This window comes from Lepus europaeus, chromosome 4, assembly GCF_033115175.1.
Source record: "Lepus europaeus isolate LE1 chromosome 4, mLepTim1.pri, whole genome shotgun sequence".
Taxonomy (NCBI): Eukaryota; Metazoa; Chordata; class Mammalia; order Lagomorpha; family Leporidae; genus Lepus; species Lepus europaeus.
This window is the reverse complement of record NC_084830.1, coordinates 133,808,793-133,833,810: the sequence shown is the minus strand read 5'-3', so window position 1 is coordinate 133,833,810 and position 25,018 is coordinate 133,808,793. Positions and strand designations below refer to the sequence as shown.

Here is a 25,018-nt window from a genome sequence, read left to right as displayed (position 1 = left end):
ATTTTCTGGGAGATGATCCAGGCCTCTCCTGCCCTCAAATGCATTCTCTTTCAGTTGAGGAGGAGAGGAACCACCATTTATTCCCTGGTTTGCGTGAGCCAGGCGCTGTGCCAGTGCGGACCGCAGTGCAGGAGACACTATTACGCCCATTTTACAGCTGAGGATGCTACAGTACAGAGACGCGGGGACCCTCTCCTGGGCTCGCTGCCAGCAAGAGGCAGAGGCGTGTGTTGGATCTGAGGGCAGGCGCACTCCCCAAGGTACCCGTTTATGAAGAAATTTGCTAAGTACTAGTTTTGGGGTTTAATGTTTTCCTTACCAAGCCAGCCCCATGCAGCTTCACCAGAACCCCAGGTGGCAGACATGAGCGCAATTCCAGTTTTCCAAGTCAGAGAGGTGTAGCGAAGCTGGGTCCTCTTCCCCAGTCTCAAGGCGGGATCCAGGGGAAGTGGAGAAGGGACAGATCCAGAGGGGGCTTCCTCTTAGGTCAGTGGGTGGTCGTCCCACACCCCACTTCCCCCACCGTGGTCAGATTCTGAGCAACCCGGCTCATCCCGCCCTTGGCGGTCTAGATGTCAAAACTGAAGACTGTCCTGGGGTCCAGCCGGTGGCTGTGACAAGGGGGGCACAGCTGGGAGGGAGAGCGGGGTTTCTTTCCCAACACGCACGCAGTACCAGGATTCCCCATCCATTATTCAGGATGTTTACTAGTGGTGGGGGGAGTAAGGAGGGGGGGAGGCAGGAGGCCGGGTGGTACTAATCCAGGTGCCCTGAAGTCTCTAAACTCTGGGAAGACTTGGAGGCTAGGTGGGGAAGAGCATGGAAATTCAGCCGTGGCGCCCAGCACACAGTAGGCCGTCAGCAAACAGTGTTGGTTGGTTAAGTGGGGAAGTGAGAGAACGGCTCTGCTCTGAGCCAACCCTGTGGCCCTGATGAGCGAATCGAGTAATTCCTCGCACCTTTGTTTTCCTCCTCTGTATAATGGGGTAAAAGTGCATACCCCACAAAGTTGGTTTGAGGGTCCCCAAGTCAATTTTCTACACTGCCTAGCATATAGGGTAGCTCAAAGATAGTGTCTGTCGTTAAGAGAAGAGGCTTGTAGGCATTGCGGGCCCAGCGAAAGTGCACTGAGCGACCCCCAAGGTCTGCATTCTGAAAACCACCCAGCAGGTTGCCTGCCTTAGCTCGGAGGGTGAAGAGTGGCCCAAGTAGTCTTTCTCAGACGAAAGAAACAAAAGCAAATGTGGGGAGGAAGCCGCTGACCCAACAACCTCCGCCCTGGCGGGTGGTTAGGGGGTAGGGGCCACCCGGGACCCTTGCTGGCAGCCCCTCGCCCTTCCCGGGGTCGGTCTGGGCACTGGCAGGCGCCTCTGCGCTGCGCCGCGGGGCTGGACTCTGGTGGACGGCTCGGGCGTTGGGCCAGGAGCGCCCTGGAAATGGGCAGTTTGGCGGCAGCCGGGCCGACCGGGAGTTTGTGTGTGGGGTGGTGGGGGAGGGCTGGAAGGGTCAGCTTCCTGCCCGCGCGCAGCCCGAAGCTGCCCTTCCATCCGGGGAGTGCGAGTTGGGACAGGACGGAGGGGTTCGGGACTGTGTGTGTGTGTGTGTTGGGGGGTGGGGGTCGGGGGGAAGAGTCCACGAAGAAGAGGAAAGAGTCCGGAAGGTCTGGCGGGCTGGAGCCAGGCGGGGCGGGGCGGGCGGCGAGAGGCCAGGCCAGGCCCGGGTATAAATGCCGCGGAGGGGCAGCCGCGGCGGGCGGGCGGGCGCAGAGAGGCGCGCCGCGAGCGGCTGTCTCGCCTGGCCTCCGGGGCCGCCCCTGCGAGTCCCGGGCGCGTGAGCACGCCTGCGCGCGCCCGGGCCCTTCCTGGCAGGCTGCTTGTAAGATGAGTGAAGAAGCAGGTGGGGGAGAGGGGAGGCAGCGAGCGAGAGGGCGAGGGGAGCGCGGGCGCTGAGCAGCGCTCACTTGGAGCACGGCGAGCGAGCAAGACGAGCCTGATTCCATGTCCCCCGCTGCCTCCCTGCCAGGCGCGCGAAGATGATGGCCATGAACGCCAAGCAGCCTTTCGGCATGCACCCGGTGCTGCAAGAGCCCAAATTCTCCAGCCTGCACTCCGGCTCCGAGGCCATGCGCCGAGTCTGTCTCCCAGCCCCGCAGGTACGTAGTGGAGCATAATTACCGCTCTAAGGCACATTTTTTGACAGGCACTGGCTTCATGTTTTTTTCATGTCGCCCAGAACAATCGCCGCTGTCTGAACCCCTCTCCTTGTCTCCCCCGCGCTCTCTCCCGGCGCGCGCTCTCTCTCTCATTCATGTCTCTGATCCACACGTCTGTTCCAGCAGAGCTGCCGCCTCCGTATTAATTTTTATGACCTGGGCTTTGAGGAGAGGCATCTCGGTTGCTTGAAAATGTGTTTTAATCCTGAGTTGACAGTATTCCCCACTGACCGTGCTGTGCGCCTTCTCGCTTGCAGCTGCAGGGTAATATATTTGGAAGCTTTGATGAGAGCCTGCTGGCACGCGCCGAGGCTCTGGCGGCGGTGGATATCGTCTCCCACGGCAAGAACCATCCGTTCAAGCCCGACGCCACCTACCATACCATGAGCAGCGTGCCCTGCACGTCCACTTCGTCCACCGTGCCCATCTCCCACCCGGCGGCGCTCACCTCGCACCCGCACCACGCCGTGCACCAGGGTCTCGAAGGCGACCTGCTGGAGCACATCTCGCCCACACTGAGCGTGAGCGGCCTAGGCGCCCCGGAGCACTCGGTGATGCCCGCACAGATCCACCCGCACCACTTGGGCGCCATGGGCCACCTGCACCAAGCCATGGGCATGAGTCACCCGCACGCGGTGGCGCCGCACAGCGCCATGCCCGCGTGCCTCAGCGACGTGGAGTCAGACCCGCGCGAGCTCGAGGCCTTCGCCGAGCGCTTCAAGCAGCGGCGCATCAAGCTGGGGGTGACCCAGGCGGACGTGGGCGCGGCTCTAGCCAATCTCAAGATCCCCGGCGTGGGCTCGCTCAGCCAGAGCACCATCTGCAGGTTCGAGTCTCTCACTCTCTCGCACAACAACATGATCGCGCTCAAGCCGGTGCTGCAGGCCTGGCTGGAGGAGGCCGAGGCCGCCTACCGAGAGAAGAACAGCAAGCCCGAGCTCTTCAACGGCAGTGAGCGGAAGCGCAAACGCACGTCCATTGCTGCGCCCGAGAAGCGCTCGCTCGAGGCTTATTTCGCCATCCAGCCCCGACCCTCATCCGAGAAGATCGCAGCCATCGCCGAGAAACTGGACCTTAAAAAGAACGTGGTGAGGGTCTGGTTCTGCAACCAGAGACAGAAACAGAAACGAATGAAGTATTCGGCTGTCCACTGACTGCGGCGGGGCGCAGCGGCCGGGGCCTGGAGAGCCTGAGGCGCCCACCCCCACCCCCCATGGGGGAGCCGGTTACCGGGAACTCCGCGGCGTTCCCAGGCAGGTCAGGCTTTCTCCCCCGAAGCCACAGACTTTCCCCTTGATTCCGCCCGGTCGCCTCCCGGCCTTCTCTTCCTTTCTTTCTTTTTCTTTCTATTCCCACCAAGAAAAGTTTTGTCGCTAGAAAAAGAAAAAAATAAATAAAAAAGTCAAGGGCGGGCCTGGAGGGACGAGCGCTATCCGCGGTGCTGAAACTCGCCCGGCGCGACCTCGGGGCTGGAGCCCCCTAGCAGATAGTGAATCGCCCCAGTGCCCGAAGCCGGGGTTTTCAAAGCGCCACTTTGCTGAGCGCGGTTAGGTAAAGGGGGAAGGGATGGAAAGTATGTGACGGATATATAATAACAGAAAGTCTAGGAGATCCAAGCGGGACAGGAACACGTATGGAGAGGCATTAGAGTTTGTAAAATACACATTATCTTTCCAAAGGATAGCCTTATATACTTCCGACCTCGCCTGAATTTTATTCATCTTATCTTTTGGTTTACCGAAAATTCTCGTAAAAGTAGTATGGATTTAGGTTCAGGGAAATCTGCGGGGAATGTTGAGCTCCGAGCTGTTATTCTCCGCGGTAACCAGGGCTCCGGAAAACGTGGGCCCAGTCCAGCGAGTGAAAACGCTGGGATCCTTGGCCATTTGCAAGCAGCAGTCAGCACCAGCTCTGGCCACCTCCACGATCTGCTGGCGTTTGCGAGGTAACACTGACTGCCGGAGAGCCAGGGTTGGTATGCCGTGGACCCAGCTCGCACGCGTGGCGTTTGTGGGCGACCAGCTCCGCGCGGAGGCCGCTGCTCCAAAGTCACTGTACTTCCCCCAGTCATATGCAAGTCCTTCCACACATCTAATCTTGCGCTTTTATTATCGTTTTTGCTAGCGTCGTTAATTCCTTTTATTTATTTAACTCAACTGCTTTATGTGAATGTCACTCCGTGGAGACTGATCTATAGTTTTGCCTGGGGAAGGGGAGCAGGGGTGGGGGTTTATATCATCCCACCTCAGCCCCTCTTGCCCCATCATATTTTCTGTTTTCGTTGCTTCATGAAGTTTGCGCGTTGCTGTGTGATCTTTGATTTCCGTCCTCCAAATAGATACAAATAAAATGCTAAGTTTTCTTCTCCCTTTACCCCTTAACTTAACTTCTAAAATAAATACTTTATTTTTCAACCTGAATCGCAGTGGTTTTCTTTCTCAGCCGCTAAGGATCTAAAAGTGAGAACCCAAAAGGGCCGGGCTATCACTTCCTGCCCACCAGCCCCCAGCCACCTGCTGTCCCCACTACTCTGCCCAACTCCGCTCCAGGTTTCAAGGCGCTGTCCCGCCAGTGGATCAATCAGACTTTTGCTCAACTTGACTCAGATGCAAACTTTGAAGCCTGACTTGGGGGTTAGAGCTCCAGTGCCTCCACCATCCCAAGTGTCTCGACTTCTCTAAGCCTTTTCCGACAAGATTGTTCATCTTCAGGATGCGGCTGCTAATGTGCTACATGACGAGGTCGTTGTCGGGAGTAGGGAAGGCTGTTTGTTAAGGAGTCTGATGATGCTTGGCTCTTGGCAAGAAACTAATTATTTTAAAAGATTCAAGCGGCTGGAGAGGAGGTGAGGGTACAGACACAAAAGGGAAAGGAAGTGTTCCCTGGGACAGTCAGTTGGGGCCCTTTAGGGTCTCTGCAGAAATGTATTTGGAATTGTCATCCAAGAGGTTAGGCACTCCGTCTCTAGTCTTCTCTGTGGCAGCGTGTACTAAGATCTGCTACAAGGCGCCTAGCATGGCTCCCTGCACACAGTAGGTACCCAACAGGTGTGAGTTCCCTCCTGTCTTTCCTCTCCCTCTAAAAGCAGGAGGAAATCTTTTTATTTGTGAGCCGCAGAAACATCCCGACGATGTAAACATTGATGTTACAAGTTTCGTCTGCACGTTTCCTCGCAGCGTCCTCAAACAGCTCCGGGTCTTTAGAAGACCTCGGGCCAAAATTCCAAGCGGAGCAGTTTCGGCCGCCGCACAGCGCCCACCCCCACCCCCTCCTACGGAAAAGCAAACTTGCGGATCGCCCCCAGCTCCCCTGGCCTCAGCCCCCTCGTCGCCGCCTTCGCAACAGCCCCAGCGATTTCTCCACCTCCCACTCCATCGGGTGTCCTTTAATAATAAATGCCCTTATGCCATTACATTATATTGTGGGTTTTGAAAATTTAAAATACGGCTGATGCAATATTAATTGCCTATAGTGGTATAAAACACAGGGCCGGAGCCCAGCCGGGCTGTAGAGGAGGCGGCGGTGAGTGTCCCGCGCCAGAGCCGTGCGCTCCAGAGGACGCGTGTTGGCGGCTGCTAGTTTTCCTGCAGGTAAGAGCCTTCGGATTCTCTGGCCCGGCAAAGAGCCCGATATCTGTCTCCACCTCCTCTCCGAAAAGTTCCCTGTTGTCTATTTATTTAAATTAGCAACCGCAAAAGTTCGGGACACTTTTAAGAGAGGGCGAGAAGAGCCACCGCAGTGCAACGCAAGGGTTTCCAGGCCCCGGAGCGCCTCTGCGCCGCATCCCCTGCAGGCGCCGGAGCCCCTGGCGCGCGGCAGGATTTTGACCAGCCCTGCGGGTGAAGCGCTCCACCCTCTCCCTCCCTCTGAGTGCGCCGGGCCGGCGCCGCAGCCTCTCTCTTTGGGCTCGCTCAGGAAGCAACGGGAGATGTGGTTTCCCCAGGATTGTGCAGTCGCCTCTGCCACTCGTCCGGCGGTGGCACAGACCTCTGTGGGGGTGGGGTGGGTGGGTACCAGCAGGTTTGAGGTTCACCCAGGCCTAGTTTGCATCCGCTGTGTCCCAGGTCGTGTGCTGCTCCCATCATTTCTCTAAGCCGTGCTAACTGCTATAAAACTTCTCAAAATTTAGTTTGAAGAGTAATTGAAGATGTATCCTATGAGCACTTGGAGCGGGTTTTTCTTTTGCCAAGCCCCAAGTCAGCTTGCAACACTCACTGTCCCTTAGCCAGCTGGGACTTCCCTTAGCCTGTTCCCACAGAGCGTGGGCCTTTCATATGGAAAGCTGCCTAGGGCTCTGAAGGTGAAACTTTGAGACCCCTCTGTGGACGGGGGGGGGGGGGGGGGGGGGGGGGGGGGGGAGGCTTCCAGGCCATGGCCTGAGCTGGAACGGGCCATGAACAGGCTCTTGATCTGGAGTGAACCAGGTGTGGGCCCATCTGTGTGGCTGAAGCCCTGGCAGGTGGAACCTGGAGGCAGGATTCCTGGACTCCTGAGCTGTGTGCTCTCTGGTATCCTCTCTCCGTGCATCAGGTAGTGTCGGTTTTGTTCACATTCTCATGCCCAGTTCAGGGTCTGCCTCAGAGTGGTCTACAAAAAACATCTATTGAATGAATGAAGTCTGTGTTTCATAACGTTTCTCTGGATTCTAGGGACTGGACGGAGGAACAGAGACTGTTGGCCATGGGCCAGTGCCGTGTGCACCGCCAGCTTCCATTCAAAGGCAGCGGCTTCATTCTGGGTGTTCTATGTGACAAGGGCCCTTGAAATCTGGAGGGGGAGTCATGAAGGAGGAGCAGGGGTGACCTCTGCCCTGCTCAGGGTGCCTGGTCTGGCCTTGCCCCCTCCCCCACCCTTGCATTGGGTTCTTCTGCTTTCCTGCCTGAGATGGACACAGGGCTGACTGTAGAGTGGACAGGTGGTGGTGGTGGTGGGGTAACTGAGCAAGCACTCTCACCGACCGCAGCCAAATGTTTGCAGCTGTAAAATCTGAAAAAAACAAAAACAAAAACAAAACAAAACAACAACAACAACAAAAAAAAACAACACTCAGGATTGCTCTGAAGAGCGCACGAGGTAAGGCCAGGGCCTGACCCATCAGGGACATTCAGTCGCTTTAAAATCTTCTTTATACCCAGAACAGTGAGAGGTAGCGTCTGTAGGTCTGTAGCGGGGCAAGTTCAGGACCCGGAGTTGATTGGGATCAACACCTTCCCTGGGTGAGTCACGGTCCGGCCCTCGAGAAAATGAGGGTAGCCACTCCCTCGTGGCGAGGCCGGCTGGGACCGGTGGAAAGCGCGGGAGAGACCTCTGGGCGCGCTGTGGGTCTCAGCTGCAGAGGCGAGGGGAATTCGCTCCCCAGGGGTCCCTGAGGCGGGGACGCACAGTTCGCCTCGGGCACCGCGGCCCCAGATGCGGGCGCCGTCCAGCGTCTCCCACGTTTGGAGACCTCGCGCCTTGCTCCTTCCCAGAGGGAGCAGGGCAGAGGCCCTTGGATTCCCACCACCCCAAGCTGCTCCCAGCTTTCGGCCCTGGTGCCAGAATGCCTGAAAAACGCTCTTTTAACCCAAGGGGAGACGGAGACCCAGACCGGGGGAAGACACTGAGCTGACTCTTCCCCAGTCGCGCCGTCACATCACCCCGTTCCCCTTCGCCGTATTACTCCCTGTGAACAGCGTGTATTTGCCAACAAGTGCGCTCTGGCGGAGCAGGTCCGCTCAGTCCACTCCTGCTACCTCGAACCCAACGCACAGCGTCGCTCAGAGTGAGCGCTCGGATATGCGAATGTTTGCCGGATAAGTGCATAATAATGATAATGACAATTTTATCTATCATATATGGAGGGCTTCTTGTGTGCCAGGTGTGATTACATTAATCCAGTAATCCCTAAACAGCACTACGAGTAGGTACAGTTTTAGAGTCCATTTTACAGATGAGAACATGGAGGCACAGAGGGTTCTGTAACTTGCCCGTAGCAAGTCGTGAACGCAGCGACGCAGTCAGAGATCTGGAAAAACCGTAGTTTCTTCCCCTCCTCCGTACCCTAGGGAGTCCCTGCCCTGTCAGGGGAAGGGAAGCGGGCCTCCCGGGGGTGGAGGCGGAGCAGGTGTGGGGGATTTGGCCACGTGCAGGGGCGGCGGCGGGAGCCCAGCAGGCCCGCGTGCTTGCCGGCTTCGCGGCTCTCGCCCCCTCCGCGGCCCGCTGCCTGCGCCTGTGCGAGTTTCCCTTCCAGCTCGCAGGCGCGCAAGCCGGACCTCCTGGCGCAGGAGCGGGTGGGCGCGGCCCCCTCCCCACCGCCGAGCGCCGGGAGCCCCCGTGGTCACCCGCCCGGCGGGCAGATGGAGCCAGCGCGGACCCCGGCGGACGAATTAGCCTCCACTTCGATCGCTCTTTTCCGATCAGGTCAGGTTTCCCTCCGCCCCCACGACGGCACTTCCGCCCCAGCCCGGCTCCCCGGGCTCCCCGGCGGGGTCAGGGTGCGCTCGGCTCCTCCCGGCGCCTCCGGAGGGGGCTTCCCCCTCGGCAGCGTCTGTGCTCCGGGAGCCCCTGGCCCGCGGGAGAGGGGGGAGAGGGCCGGGGCGGCGGGGCCCTGCGGCGTCCGGTCCCCAGCGCGCGCTGTCGTCCCCTGTCTGCCCCTCGCCCCCCCCCCCCCCCCAGCGCCCTGCCCAGCCCTGGCCGCACCGGAGGCGGCAGCGGGGACAAGAAGTCTCTCCCTTTCTCAGTCACTCTCTCTTCTCCCCCCTCCCCTTTACCCGTCCCCTCCCCGACTTGTCTTTTGAAATATTTTAGTTTTTTAGGGTCACACACACACACACATACACACACTAAATGTTTATCCTGGGAGAAGTCCAATGTGAGTATTCCATATACGTATTTAGGATTTCATGTGATTTTCACTTTGGATAACACAGGGAGGGGCCACCACCACCATCATTGTAAGCGGCCCCTGACCCAGCCTCACCCCGGATCCCACCTTCCCTCTCCTCGGCTGCACGCCCCGCCCCCGCCAGCCGTGCGCCAAATCCCTCAGTCCCTGCCCGGCGACAGAGCCCCTCGCAGCCCGAGGCCTTGCAAGGCGGCGCATCTCGTGGCAGATATAGTTCATGTCCAGCCCCCATAAATCAAGACCATAAAAAGCTTACTTTCATATGCACTCAATTTCTACCAAACCTAAACTAATTGCATAAATTCCTTTAGGCCACTCCTAGTTGCTCTCTGGGTTGGGATCTGATCAATTAGTCATTAGGCACTCCATTAGCTGGGGTTTAAGCTGCCTCATATAAATGTCTCCTGTCAATTTGCTTGTAATTGAATGAATAAAAAAAGGCTACAATTATCAGCACGGAGAATCAGAATGAGAAGAGGTCAATTTTATTCAAATATTCTAAAAATGTCTTGATCTAATAATAAACGCAATAATAATAATTAGAAGGCATTCAGACAGCAGCCACTGCCAGAGGCCGGTGGGTGTTAAGGGCAGCGCTGGCCAGGGGCGCCCCAGCTCCAGCCTGCATCTGGGCTGTGCTGCCTGGGGACACACAGAGGATGGCCTCGTCCACCCTTGGGGCCTCGGTTTCTGTACCTGTGAAACTAGTTGGTTAGGCGTGATTTTCTTTCCTTTTCTTTTTAATCAGTTGTGTATTTTGCAGAAGTAATTCGTGCCCACAGCTTTAAAACTGAATAGTACAGTTTTAAAGCAACATGGCCAGTCCCTTCCCTCAACCACTTTTGGCTGTTTCTATTTTTTTTTTCTGAAAGTTAATTATATGTCTAAGTAGCATATTTTTTGACATTCTTCTTTCTCAAGATGAAAAGCTTATTGATTAATATCTTGATTACATAATGCAGGATTCAAATTGAACGAGAATACAGATTTGCTGTGGAAAGGCTCCCTCCTTGACCAACCACGTGACTCAGCTCCCTTTGTTGAAGGTGAATCTCATTTTCAGCTTCCTGTGCGTATTCCAGAGAGATTTTTTTGGCTGCCAGGTCTTGGTTTATCACTCTTAGTCATTGTGCTTAAATTTCTTGCTATGATATCAAAAAAGGAGATCTAATACTCTTGAATACTCTTCACACACTAAAGATCTCAGGAAGTTTTATATAAAATCAATAATTTTTTAAAAAATAAACTAAGTGGACCGTAGAAAGTTATGAATTTTTTTTTGATCAGCAGTTGATTTGGAGATGCAACTACTATAATGTACAAGAGTACTTCAAAAATAGATTATGAAAAAATAAAAAATTTAGTTTGGTGCAAAATTTTTTGACATTCATGCGTAAGAGGAGTCTTATAAAGCTCATGAAAAATGTGTTTTATAGAAAAACTATGCATGGCTTTCAAAGGATTTTTTTGGCACCAAAATAATATGTTTTAATTCCTTTTTTTTTCCCACAAACATCTTGGAGTACCCTCATGTAATAACTGCCTGTTCACAAAGACAGTGTTCATTAAGCTGATACAAATTCTATCCTTTCTCTCTCTCTCTCTTTTTTTTTTTTTTTTTTGACAGGCAGAGTGGACAGTGAGAGAGAGAGACAGACAGAAAGGTCTTCCTTTGCTGCTGGTTCACCCTCCAATGGCCACCGCGGCTGGCGCGCTCTGGCCGGCGCACCGCGCTGATCCGAAGCCAGGAGCCAGGTGCTTCTCCTGGTCTCCCATGGGGTGCAGGGCCCAAGCACTTGGGCCATCCTCCACTGTACTCCTGGGCCACAGAAGAGAGCTGGACTGGAAGAGGGGCGACTGGGACAGAATCCAGTGCCCCGACCGGGACTAGAACCCGGTGTGCCGGCGCCACAGGCGGAGGATTAGCCTGTTAACTAGTTTATCTGTTATTGCTCTGAATTAGACACTGTATCAGTCGTGCAAGTGCCTTTAGCTACTGGATACTTTGGTCCCTACACAACTTAGTTTTATTAAATTCTCTTAAAAAGCTGTCTTCACTCCTTAACTCCTCCAAGCCAGCCCCTGGCCCCAGGAAGAGTGGTTGTTCTCTGATATGCACAGCTGTTATGGGATTGGGGGCCCATGTTGGAGACGTCACTTACTAATGCACCTGGGCTTGGGGGTTGAGCCTGGGGCAGCAGAAACAGCAGCTGAGCTCTGCGCTAAGGGAACTGAGGGCTGCAGATCCGCTCTGTGTTTGACAGAACCCAAGGTGGTTCCCTGATTGTTGCCGGGAGGCGCTCAGGGAGCCCTTGTTCAGGGTTTGAACTGATTTGTATTGAGCCTGCCTTTCCACAATGAATTCGTCATCAGCTGGAAGAGAGTTTATTAATGGAAATGGAATCTCCTCTGGTCAGAGTAGAACACACAGACCTCATAGCATGGTGAGGGAGAACCTGGAAGTGCACAGAGATCTGAGTTCCAGGCCTCACTCTTCTCTGTGACCTTGGCCAGTCTATTCATGAGCCAGTGCCTCAGTTTCCCCAACTCTAAATTGAGGAGGTCAAACTACATAGCACTTCCATTCTGGTAAAGATTCTTGAACTTCTTTGACAATCTCAAGAAAATTATTTTCTTAACTCATAAAAATGTCCCTCTGTGTACTAAAAATGTTTGCTAACTCCTTGTAGGTTAACCGTGGACGCCCTGGATTCAACTCATGAGTTCATAGATCCCAGGTTAAGATCTCCTGGACTAGGTGAGCTACAGATCTTTCTCTTTTAAAACAAATTATTTATTTGAAAGGTAGGGTGAGTGAAAGAGTGTGAGAGTGAGAGAGAGAGAAACAAAGAGGCAGGTGTTCCATCTGTTGATTCACTCCGCAAATACTAGTGACAGCTATGGCTGGGCCAAGCTGAAGACAGGAGCATGGAACTCAATCTGGGTCTCTCACATGAGTGACAGGGACCCAACAATTGAGCCCTATCTGCTGCCTCCTGGGCGCACTTTAGCAGGAAGCTGGATCAGAAGCACAGCAAGACTAAAACACAGGCCCTCTGATATGGGATGCTGGCATTACAGGTGGCGACTTAACCCACTGCACCACAACGGAGGCCCCCCAAGCCGTGTCTACCTCCTAAAGACCTTTTTCTGTTCAGATGTATGATCAAATACCCGTAAGCACTAAAACCAGTTTAGCAAACTGGGAAGGACTTTTATTGGTGGCAAAAATAAAATGCTAATATACCATGCACTGATCTCCAATAGAGACTCCAAATGGCTTTGGCAAAATCATTTTTCAAATCAATAACCTCTCAAGAGACAGCATGATGCAGTGAGCCAACCACCACTTGAGGGTCATAATTTAGGCTAGTTTTTTTTTTTTTTTAAATCAATTTTGTCATCAACCAGAGTTGAGATTTTGAGCTGGGGACTGCCCTGCTCTGGCTATCTCCTCCTCAGTGCACTGAAACTGTTGATTAGGTGATCTTGAAGCTGCCAGCTCTGGCATTATGTGAGCTTATGTGTGTGGGCACTGGCATGTGTTATTCTTGATATTTGTTTTGTACTGCTGTATTGTTCTGTTTGTGAAGCGATAGTCGTATAATAAAAGTGGAGCTGGAGAAAGGGCCATCAAACGTACCCTCTCCCGGTGTTCATCGATCAGGTTTCTGAAGCCATATGGAAGAAGAGCAACCCTGCTCTACCGCCCAGGAAAAATTAAGATGCCAACTGTTTGTAAGTTTAAAATCAAAGGCCAGGGTGGGTGTGGGAGGTGGGGTAAGAGCAAAGCATGCTTTAGGCTAGCCCTCGACTCAGTCAAGCCAGGGCATCAGAATGTTTGTTGTTGTGGGGACTGAGCAACGTGGCACCAGGAGCCCCCGTCTATCCCTGCTCAGCCTGGAATCCATACGCAGGAGAGTGGGGACTTGGCCTCCTGGTCTCCGCTCCTAGTCTTCATTTTTCTTTCCTTCCGTTTGGGTTAATACTTGCAGCTGTGAGCTCATTTGGCCATTAGGGCCTGAATTAATGGGCAGATTGTTCAGGTAAAATGAATAGACCATTAACTACCTTGAGTCCTTCCATGTTGACTTCCCAGAACCTGTGCTGTGTATTCTAGACTTCTCCCAGCTTGATGACTTCACCTGTAGGATTTTACTGTTCCTTAAAGCCTCAGGTAGGATAGCCCTGACTTCTGCTAGGCGGGGCTGGGGAGCAGGGGGAGCCTGTATCTCTTGACAGCCATAGTAAGCTTTGTCCATTGCAACAGGGATTTTAATAATATTGACTGGAATGCTTTATATCATCACTGTCAGACACATGGAATTCTAGGGTGTGAGCTGGGAAGTTTTTAGATCCTTTGGCTGGAGATAGAATGTTCTAGTTCTCTGGAATCTGTATTTTTCACAAACCCCCATATGATTACACTTACTTGTCCAGATAGAGGAAATATTTTCCATGTAGTTTTGTTTTTTTTTTTTTTTCTACCCAGGTGTCCCACACTGGAGTCTGGGTATATTTCTTTCAATTCTTATTTCTTTAAAGGTGGTATAAAATTTGCATTCCATTTTATAACACATCTGGGACTGTTTCGTGCTCTCTGTCACACACATATACAGATATACACTAGCTTGGGCTGCTGCAATAAATATCTTAAGGTTTTGGCTGGCGCCACGGCTCACTTGTCTAATCCTCCACCTGCGGCGCTGGCACTCTGGGTTCTAGTCCTGGCTGGGGTGCTGGATTCTGTCCCGGTTGCTCCTCTTCCAGTCCAGCTCTCTGCTGTGGCCCGGGAGTGCAGTAGAGGATGGCCCAGGTGCTTGGGCCCTGCATCTGCATGAGAGACCAGGAGGAAGCACCTGGCTCCTGGCTTTGGATCGGCGCAGCGTGCTAGCTGTAGCAGCCATCGGGGTGGGGGTGAGGGTGAACCAACGGAAGGAAGACCTTTCTCCTCTCTGTCTCTCACTGTCTAACTCTGCCTATCAAATAAATAAATAAAATATCTTAAGGTTTTAAAAAAAATTTAAAAAATATTTATATATTTACTTGAGAGGCAGAGTTACAGACAGAGAGAGGGAGAGATGAGAGAGAAGTCTTCCATCCAGTGGTTCACTCCCCAAATGGCCACAATGGACGGAGCTGGGCCCGTCTGAAGTCAGGAGCCTGGAGCTTCTTCTGAGTCTCCCACGCAGTTGCAGGGGCCCAAGGCCTTGGGTCATCTTTCACTGCTTTCCCAGGCCATAGCAGAGAGATGGATTGGAAATAGAGCAGCCAGGTCTTGAACCAGTACCCATATGGGATGCCAGCACTGCAGGCAGTGGCTTTACCGGCTATGCCACAACACTGGCCCCAGTGTTTTTTAATTGAAATTTTGGTCTTCTGTCCTGAAGATGAAACTGCCGAAGTGATGGTCAGGAAAGAAACATTTCCTATTTCAGCAGTTTTCTTATAATGTAGTACTATTGTAGCCACAGCGCTGGCCCCATAAGAATATTTATTTGAAAGAGAGAGAAGGAGAAAGAAAGAGATCAAGATGCATCTTTCGTTTTCTGGTTCACTGTGCAAATGTCTGCAACTGCCAGGGCTAGGCCCATCTAAACACAGGAACTCAGTCTGAGTCTCCCACATGGGTAGAAGAGATGCAGGCACTTGAACCGTCACCTGTTGCCTCCCAGGGTGTGCATTAGCTGGAAACCTGAAGTGGAGCAGAGCCTTGAACCCAGGCACTCCCAGATGAAATGGCATCTACACCGCTGCCCCACACACCCACTCCTAATGTATTTTTCTAAGTCAAAGTTACTTGTGTTGGTAGTTTAAAGATTCAATTGGTGTAGCAAGACTTGGTATGTAAAATAACTATGCCTCATCTCTTCCCCTCATAACTTGATTCATCAAGGCAATTCTTATCAAAGCTCCTAGCTGATTTTTAAAACATTTACTTCATTACTCTGCCTGTCCTGTTTATATTGTTACCTCTTGAGCATTCCGTTGTAAGCACTCTATCCACTTCCCTGTAATAAAGATGGGGATTGAGCTGCCTCTCATTCCCTGTCCCAGTTCCCATCCCCTCACCATTACAGTACAGTCAAGTGTTAATTTTGCTTAGATCAGTATCCAGTGTTGATGTCCTATATGCAGACCACACATACTGCTGCACCATGTAAGATACCATCGTTGTTTTTCCTCTCCTGCATAACATGTACTGTTCTGGGCATTAATATTTCTTTTCTTCTTAGTTTTCCGTATGCTTATTGGTATCTCACCCAAAACTCTCCCCATTTATATAAACTTCAATACATTAAAACACATGGAGTGTTTCTTCTATCAGTTTAATTTGCTTGAAGAAACGTTCATCGGAACCTCTGACCTGCTTGAGAATAGACAAGGTGCTTTGTTGGCTTGCCAACAGCCATTCTCATTTTTGATGTTTTGGTAGAAAACTGTTTTATCTCTCTGGAAGTTCATAGGATGTATTCATTTTGTTTATTCTACTAAGAAATTTTCTTTCTTTTTTTCTTTTTTAAATATTTTTCTTTTTTAAATTTTTAAAAAATATTTATTTATTTGAAAGTCAGAGTTACACAGAGAAGAAGAGAGAGACAGAGAGCGAGGTCTTCCATCTACTGGTTCACTCCCCAACTGGCCACAATGGCCGGAGCTGTGCCAATCCAAAGCCAGGAGCCAGGAGCTTCTTCTGGGTCTCCCACACGGGTGCAAGAGCCCAAGGACTTGGGCCTCTACTGCTTTCCCAGGCATAGCAAAGAAATGGATTGGAGTGGAGCAGCCGGGACTCGAACCAGTGCCCATATTGGATGCTGGCACTGTAAGCAGCGGCTTTACCCACTATGCCACAGTGGTGGCCCCAAGGAATTTTCAATACTGAACATTCACACTACTCATTCTGGAAATTTTTTTTACTTGATTTCTTTGAAGATTTCTACTTTTGCTCATATTTTCATATTTCTGAAATGCCTGTTTTGATGTTGGAATAACCGGATTTATTCTGATTTACTTATTTTTAAAGATTTATTTATTTATTTGAAAGGCAGAGTTACAGAAAGAGAGGGAGAAGGAGAGAGAGATCTTCTATCCACTGCTTCACCCCCCAAATGGCCACATCGGCCAGAGCTGGGCCGGTTCAAAGCCAGGAGCCAAGAGCCTCTTCCAGGTCTGCCATGAGGGTTCAGGGGCCCAAACCATTGGGCCATCTTCCGCTGCTTTCCTAGGCCATAGCATAGAGCTGGATGGAAAGTGGAGCATCTAGGACTTGAACCGGCACATGTATGGGCTGCCTTCGCTGCAACCAGTAGCTTTACCCATGAAGCCACAGGGCTGGCCCCTCTAATTTACTTTTTATTTCTGTACTATTTTTTAACCCTTGTCTTTGTGTCTTTTTGTGATGTTTCCTTAATTTTACTTTTCAGCCTCTCTATTGGGCTTTTCATTTCTCCTTTTAAAAAGTTCTAACCAGGAGCAGGCACTGTGGCACAGCAGGTTAAGCTGCCACCTGCAGTAGCAGTGTCCCATATGGGCAGCGGTTCAAGACTCGGTTCGAGTCCTGGCTCCACTTCTGATCCAGATCCCTACAAATGTGCCTGAGAAGGCACTGGAAGCTGATTCAAGTTCCTGGGCCCCTTGCACCCGCGTGGCAGACCTGGAAGAAGCTCCTGGCTCCTGGCTTCAGATTGGCACAGCTCTGGCTATTGCTGCTGTTTGGTGAGTGGACCAGCAGATGGAAGACCTCTCTGTCTGCCTCTGTCTTTTACATAAATAAATATATCTTTAAAAAGTTCTAACTGATCTTTTTGATCCATAAATGAGAAAAGATTTTTTCTGGTTTCATTTTTTTTTAGGTCAAAGTACATTTTGGAGGATTTTGGGGGGATGGGGAGCTTGTGCTGCATTGGCACTGAATGAAATCTGATGTCCTTGGCTGGGATCTTCCTACCATCACAGCCCCCGAAAGCCATGGGTATTATTTTCCCACTTATATCTCTGAGAATGTTGCCAATAGTTTGTTTCTTTTCTTTAAAGATTTATTTATTTGAAGGATAAAAAGAGAGAGAGAGAGAGAGAGATACAGAGAAAGATCTTAAAACCACTGGTTCAATCCCCATCTGTTTGGGACAAGTAGGGATGGACCAGGCCAAAGCCAGGAGCCAGTGACTCCATCTGGTGTCTCCCATGGGTGGTAGGCACCCAAGCATTTGGACCAACTTCTACTTTCCCAGGAACATTAGCAGGGAGCTGGTTCAGAAGCTGAGCAGCCAGGACTCAAGCTGGCACTCAGATATGGGATCTGTTGTTGCACGTGCCACTTAACCCGCTGCACCACAGTGCCAGCCCAATCGTTTATTTTTAATTTCTTCTCCCCTGAGAATCTCTTTCCTCTAAGGTGCTTTTCTTTTCTTTTTTTAAAGATGTATTTATTTATTTGAAAGTCAAAGTTACACACAGAGAGAAGGAGAGGCAGAGAGAGAGAGAGGGAGGGAGGGAGAAAGAGAGGTCTTCCATCCGCTGATTCATTCCCCATCTGGCTGCAACGGCCGGCCGGACATTCTGAAGCGAGGAGCTTCTCCAAGGTCTCCCATGCAGGTGCAGGGGCCCAAGGACTTGGGCCTGCTTTCCCAGGCCATAGCAGAGAGCTGGACTGAAAGTGGAGCAGCCGGGCCTAGAACCGATGCTCATATGGGATGCCGGCGCCACAGGCAAAGGATTAACTTACTGTGCCCCAGCACTGGCCCATGAATTATTTATATATTACCCATATAAGAAGACACAAGACACTTTGGGATACACTGGTCTGCCCTGCATTGCCCAGTATGGTTGCCATTAGCCACAGCTGACTCTGATTTTAAATGAAATAAATTTAAAATTCAGTTCTTCAGTTGCATCAGCCACATTTCAGGTGCTCCGTTGCCATGTGCAGCAAGGACATGCATACTGGATGGAGCAAATACAGAATATTCCTGTAAGTTCAGGAAGTTTTACTGTACAGGACTCTCTAGAATCTTTTAAAACGACTCCATATGATCACCTCTCTCACCATCCCCACTCCCACGAGATTTTTTTTTAATAACTCTCCCAGTAAAGCATCCTTTTTTCACCTTATCTCCTCACTAGAGTCCACCCTAACTCATTTTAGAAAACTAGATTTCCAACTTCTTTGGACAGATTGGAGTATTTGCTCATGTTGTACTTATGTCCCTGCTTGGCAATCACTGGCCAGTGCTGAGTAACACCTGTTCCATCTAAGAGAGGCCCATGCTTTCTGATTTACTTCAACCTGTACCATACTCTGCTGTTCTGTTTGTGGCTGGCTCATTTCTCTCAGTTATGTGAGATCTAGTTATTTAATTTGTTACACTGAATTGAGTGATCTCAAAAGTTTCATCAGTTAATTTCCACCTATGATTTCAATTTTTATTGCTTTATTTTTTATTTTATTTGAAAGGAGGGGGGAGAGGGAGGCAGGGAGGGAGGGAGAGATATCAATTTCCTATATGGTGGATCACTCCCCAGATGTCTACACTGGCCAGTGCTGAGCCAGGCAGAAACCAGGAACCCAGAGCTCAATTTGGGTCTCCCACATGGGTGGCAGGTTTACAAGTACTTGAGCCATCATCTGCTGCCTCCCCGAGTAGGGATTAGCAGGAAGCTGGAATTGAAAGTGGAGCCAAGACTTGATCCAGGCTCCCATATTGGATAGTGGCACTGCAGGTGGTGACTTCACCTGCTACGCCACTGTGGCCAGCCCCAGATACTTTTATTTTCAAAATGTGTTTTGGTCTCTGTCCCTTTTGTTAGTTATTTTAATTAATTGAGTAAAAAAGTTTACAGGAAGCTCTGCTCACGTGAGCTAGGTTTGTTTACTTTGGTTTTGCATTTAGGGTGCTCTATCTGGGCCTTTTTCTTTGGGATTCCCTAAGAATATTTTTTTTTCTCTTTCTGGACTGGTTAGGTTCATAGAGATGACTGTTTCCTGCTTGAAGGATATATGTCTCACTGCTCAAGGTCCAAGTGCTGAAATGGTGAGGAGGAATGGAGTTTTCTTGTACAATTTTATTTAATGACTACGTTTTCAATCTGATTTCCCACACTTAACTGTTGTTGGTGTCACGATCATACACTGGCTCTCTTTTTTTTTAATGTCTAAATTTGAGAGGCAGAGAGACACAGAGACAGACAGATGGCACTCCCATTCACTAGATTATTTCCCAGATGCCTGCAGTGGCTGGGACTGAGCTGGACTGAAGCCGGAAGCCAGGTCTTCATGCAGGCGGCAGGAACCCAGCTACCTGAGCCATCATCGTGGCTTCCCAGGGTCCACAGTAGCAGGAAGCTGGAGTGTGGAGCCAGAGCCAGGCAGAGAACTCAGGCACCAATGTGGTATGTGGATGTCTTAAGCAATAGATCAACTGCTCACTCCATAATGACTACTTAAAAAATATTTCCCTGTGAGTCAAATTATGAGCATTTTGCCAGGTTTGGGGAAAGGTGGATGCCCACTGTGCGACCACTGTGGGGTCGGCAACCCTAGAGTCCAGCGGTTTCTTAAACAGACTCACAAGCAATCCAGCCTTTTGCAGCCTTGTCTTTGCTCCCACTTCCAGAGCATGTGGTCTCATCATTTCCTAAGGCTTTTGGGGAATCTACAGTGTATTTCAGATTGGTTTCAGATTTTCCCATTGCTGGGAAATAAATAATAAAATCTTAAAAAAAGGCCGGCGCCGCGGCTCACTAGGCTAATCCTCCGCCTTGTGGCGCCGGCACACCGGGTTCTAGTCCCGGTTGGGGCACCGATCCTGTCCCAGTTGCCCCTCTTCCAGGCCAGCTCTCTGCTGTGGCCAGGGAGTGCAGTGGAGGATGGCCCAAGTCCTTGGGCCCTGCACCCCATGGGAGACCAGGATAAGCACCTGGCTCCTGGCTTCGGATCAGCGCGGTGCGCCGGCCGCAGCGGCCATTGGAGGGTGAACCAACGGCAAAAGGAAGACCTTTCTCTCTGTCTCTCTCTCACTGTCCACTCTGCCTGTCAAAAAAAAAAAAAATCTTAAAAAAAAATTCAATGGATATAGCTATTTCTATAGGTACATCCACACAGTGGAACACACACATACATGCATGATAGGATTAAGACCATGATTTAATGGCTGTTGTTGCCTAGTTGAGAGCAAATATGTAAAGAGAGTAAATTTAAAGAAAAATGTCTGGTAAACATTTCAACAAGTACTCATACATTCAAGAAGTAGTTTGTGGGTGGTACACACATACGACAACTATCAAAGATCATGAAAGTACTAAAGTGTTTGAATCAACTAGCCCGGTAACATTTATCAAATTGTGGCTCATATACCAGTGGTAACTCAAATAATATTATTTTATCATAAAAAAAATGTTTCATGAGCAAGTAAAATGATTGTGGGAAGTTTTCAAAGAATTTTTTTGGCTTTTTTTTTTTTTGCTGTTTTAACTGTAAAAACTTTTCAGTCTTTTTCGAAAATTATTTATTTAAAAGAGAGATAGATATGAGAGAGAGAGAGAGAGAGAGAAATATATTGGTCCTCCATCTGCTGGTTCATTCCCTGAATGGTCACAATGGCAGGGACTGAGCCAGGCCAAAGCCAGGAGCTAGGAGCTTCTTCCAGGTTTCCCACATGGGCCTTCTTCCACTGCTTTCCCAGGACAGTAACAAGGAGGTGGATTAGAAGTGGAACAGCTGGACTTGAACTGGCATCCATGTGGGATGTTGGTGTCATAGGTGGCAGCTTTACCACAGTGCTGGTCCTAAGTCTTTTTGAAGTTAGTCTGGGTGATGTGCTTGGTTCTTTGCTGAGATGCCTTCCTGTCTTGCCAGGTGTGTTCTCTTCTTTACACTTTGCTAGCATGCGGGCTACCTATGTCTGTCTCATGACTGAAATTCTTTTCTTATGGGAAGACAAGAACCTCAGCTCCAGTCATCTCCAGAAACTATTTTTGGCAGAGCCAGCCAGGAGAGATCAAGAGGAGTGAATACAAACTCTCCAGCTCCAGGTGGCCATGAGACAGAACTTACAGTCTATCACATTGTACAATGTGACCAGCCCTCTGCATTGTAGAAGACAATCTTTCTCCAGGCCACCTTCAAATATCATAGGAGAGCCAGCAAGAAAGGGATACCTGTAACCAGTTCCACACCCATTTGAGTAAACTTACTGAAGCCAGACCTTCCCCCATGCTACCCCCTATAAGATGTGTGGGTTACTTCTCTTGAGGAGGGAATGTTAGGTAGAAGGTGAACATTAGCTTATGTGTGTAAGAGACGCCAAAGAACAAAAATGGGAAGTCCATGTGGTGAATGAGAGAAGAAACTAGAGGCATCCTTTGGAAACAGCTCAACATTAACTATCAGAAATCTTGCTCATGTCCCATAATCTTGTAGGTGGGTTCCAGCCTTCCCATAGGGACACCTCAGGGACTCTCGTTTGTACCAATAACACTGTGCTGATAAAGCCCCAGGAGGAATTTCATGGATTCCACACCCACATAGTCCTCCGCCCAGCATAGGGGAGAGCAGAAATGGTGGGACATATCCATAAAAACCCTGCTCTGAATGCAAACTGGACTCAATTCTTTGCTTAGAACCTCTCCTGGCCTGTCAAATGTGTTGCTTTCATTAAACTTTGCTAGCATGCTTACTGCTGGAAAAAAAGTAATATAAAATTAGAGTGAGAAAGTCCAGGATAGGAATGTAGAATGGAGCAGTTCTCAAACATCTTTGCCCAGTCGGTCTCTCCCCTATTTTTCTTAATGGTCACCATTGTCTTGAGGGGTCCTAGTGTTTCTCAGAACTTGGCTTGGGAAATGATGTGGCAAACATTTTCCTGTAATGGGCTAGATAGTAAGTATTTAGTCTGCAGCCATGATTTTCTCACAGTCACTTAAGCCTGCTGGTGTAGTGCAGAGGCAAGCATGTACAGCAGTACTTTGTGAAAACAGGCCGCTGGCCATCCTGGGGCCACAGGGTATAGTGGTTTGTCAACCCTCACTCTAGATGTCTTCAGTGGGTCTCCTGTATTTTCTATGCCTGATCTTTCCCATTCTTAGGTCGTTCTTAGCTCTTCTGAGGCTTCTCAAGCTTAGCCCACTGTTCTTTGAGTCACATGGGCCCCCTTGGACGATCTTTGGGAGAAACCTCAGTCCTAGATAAAGCTGAAGTAGAGTCTTGATTGTGGAGTCCTTCTGAGTTTTCATTTTAAAAACCTCTGCACCTGGCTTCAGATCTCAAAAATCCTCTCTAGGGAGTGGCGCTGTGGCATAGCTGGTAAAGCTGCCACTTGTGGTGCCGGCATTCCATATGGGCAACAGTTCTAGTCCTGGCTGCTTCACTTCTGATCCAGCTCCCTGCCAATGCATTTGGGAGAGCAGCAGAGGATGGCCCAAGTGCTTGGGCCCTTGCCATCTACCTGGGAGACCCAGAAGAAGCTCCTGGCTCCTAGCTGCAACCTGGCCCAGCCCTGGCTGTTGCGGCCATTTGGGGAGTGAACTAGTGGATGGAAGAGTCATATTTCTCTTCCTCCCTCTCTCCTCCTCTCCCCCTCTCCCCCTCTCCCCCTCTTCCCTTCTCTCCTTCTCTCCCTCTCCCCCTCTCTCCTTCTCTCCCTCTCCCCCTCTCTCCCTCCCCCTCACTTATTCTCTCACTCACTCACTTTGTCTTTCAAATAGAACAAATCTTCAAAATCCTTTCCAGGGAATAGATGTGTGGTACAATGGGTTTAGCCACCACTTGGGATCCCATGTGGGAGTGCTGAGTGAGAAAACTGCAGTATAGAGGTCAGTGTGTTACACAACCAAGGCCACACAACTAGATGGGACCAGATAGGGATTCTACCAGGACTTTCTGATACCGTAGCCCCCACTCCTCTCCTTATACCCGAGTTACCCCACAAGGGGCACTCAAGCTCAGATAAGGATCTGTGTGACATGCTCATCCTGACGAACAGCAGGTGCTGTTAAATGTCAGCTCTGCCTTAGTCTCATTCATGTCGGATTCTTCAGGGTGACTCTCTAGAGTCTTCAGCATGAGCTGCTGGAGAGCGGGTCTCCAGACCTTGATCCCGGAGCACCCTGTGGGTTTCTACATGGAAATAAATCAAGCTGAAGCTGAAGAGGGTCTGCAGCTGGGGCACTCCCCATCCCCCGCCCCCTTGACTTCCCCCCAGCAAATGGGCAAGGAGAGCAGAGATGGAATAGGGGCAAGAAGACATTAATTCCCACCTAGACCTCCAGGGGAGCGCAGCACAATGAGACTGTAGCAGAGACTAAGAGCCGTCCAACAGGTTAGGTCTGCTTCGACAGGTTTCTCACCTCCCCTTCCCATCCTGGTATGCTCCCTAATATCTGCTTGGCATCTCCCGAGAACTGGTGCCTTGGAGATGAAAGCCAAGAAAATGCAACAAGCCATCGGCGGTGCTCACTCAATTGATTTTTACACAAAATTTGCCTTCATGCACGAAGGATGGAAAAATGATCCCATAAATAATGGATAACAAAAACAAATGCAGGGAAGAAATCAATAGTCACACACTTGATACTGCAGGGAGATGGGAGAGGAAAATATGGAGCCTGTTCCAGCTAAACGGCACCCCAGGGAACCCCTTTCTAGCACTTCTCGTTGGAGAGGGAGAGGTACATCTTGCCCTGGCAGCCCTAGCAGTCAGCGAGCTGAGTCCCTGGGGAGAGAAGAGGAGACAGGAGAGTTGAGTCTTCGGGGCCTCTGGCCTCCGTGGGTCTTAGAGCAGGCTGGACTTTCCCCAGTGTTTGAGTCGATCTTAGGGCACTGGAAGCATTGCCCCTTAGGGGTGCTCTGATTTCAGCCAGAGTCCAGAGTGCATACCCTGAGCCATCTGTGATACCCAGAGCTTCGGAGGGCTTTCAGAGCAGCTCACAATTTCCGTGGTTTCTCTGAGCTTCCTCCCTTATTTAACCACAGCAAGTTGCCCCCAGATCTGGTTACTTGCTCTGGTATTACAGAATTCCCCGGCATGGTGTCTGAATCCCGGTTCTGCCATTTGCCTTTATGGCTTTTGGGAAGTTGCCTAACCTCTCTGAGCTCTAGTTTCTTCATCTGTGAAATGGGACAAATGTGCTGGCAGGAGGGATTGAACGACTTCATGTATATGAACTACCTGGCATATAGTGGAGCGCAAAATAAGGCAGGTAAAATCACCCCGGAGCAGGCCTGAGATCTGTGCCCCTGCGTCAGGACACCTCCACCAACGTGAGGTGTGCAGTAGCTTTATGATGAGCTTTCCTGGCTCCAGTCTCCATCCTCCCAGGCTCCTGCTCCTCAAAGTCCTCAGCTTTCTGAAAAATATGTTTGATTACGTCCTTCCTTTAAAAATATTTATTTATTAGAGAGAGAGAGAGATCACTCCATGCCTGGTTCACTCCCCAAGTTCCTGAAATGGGGTTGAGGCTGAGCCATGATGGAGCTGGGAGTTCAATCCAGGTATCCACTGTGGGTGGCAGAATCCAGTTGCTTCCTCCCAGGATATACATTAGTAAGAAGCTGGAATGAGAAGTGGAGCTAGGACTTGAACCCAGGTACCCCGATATGGAATGTGGGTGTTCCAAGTGGTGACTTCACCACTAGGCCAAAGGCACTGCCTCCCTCTTTAATAATTTTTTCCATTTGAAAGGCTGTTTTTTTGAGTTTTAAGTGGGTTGAATTTATTAGACTGTTACATTCACAGGGTTCAAAAGTGGAAGAGCTACACAAGGGTATATAGTTAAAGTTTCTCCTTGTCATTGTCCCATTGACCCAGAGCTGTTATCAAGTCCCTGAGCCTCTTTCCAGACCAGTTCTATCCTCTGTCCTCCCGTGGCACTGTGTGCAGGCCCTGGTACAGCACTTAGCACCCCGGTCATGCTGTTTGCGTATGTAC

General features: G+C 50.4%; 1 protein-coding gene across 1 annotated transcript; it reads left to right on the top strand.

Moving 5' to 3' along the window:
• The first annotated feature begins 2,032 nt into the window (after nt 1–2,032).
• POU4F3 (POU class 4 homeobox 3) lies at nt 2,033–3,366 on the top strand. Its single transcript, XM_062188907.1, has 2 exons — nt 2,033–2,152; nt 2,470–3,366. The coding sequence occupies exons 1-2, from the start codon at nt 2,033–2,035 to the stop codon at nt 3,364–3,366; spliced, it is 1,017 nt and encodes a 338-aa protein (XP_062044891.1).
• The last annotated feature ends 21,652 nt before the right edge of the window (nt 3,367–25,018 follow it).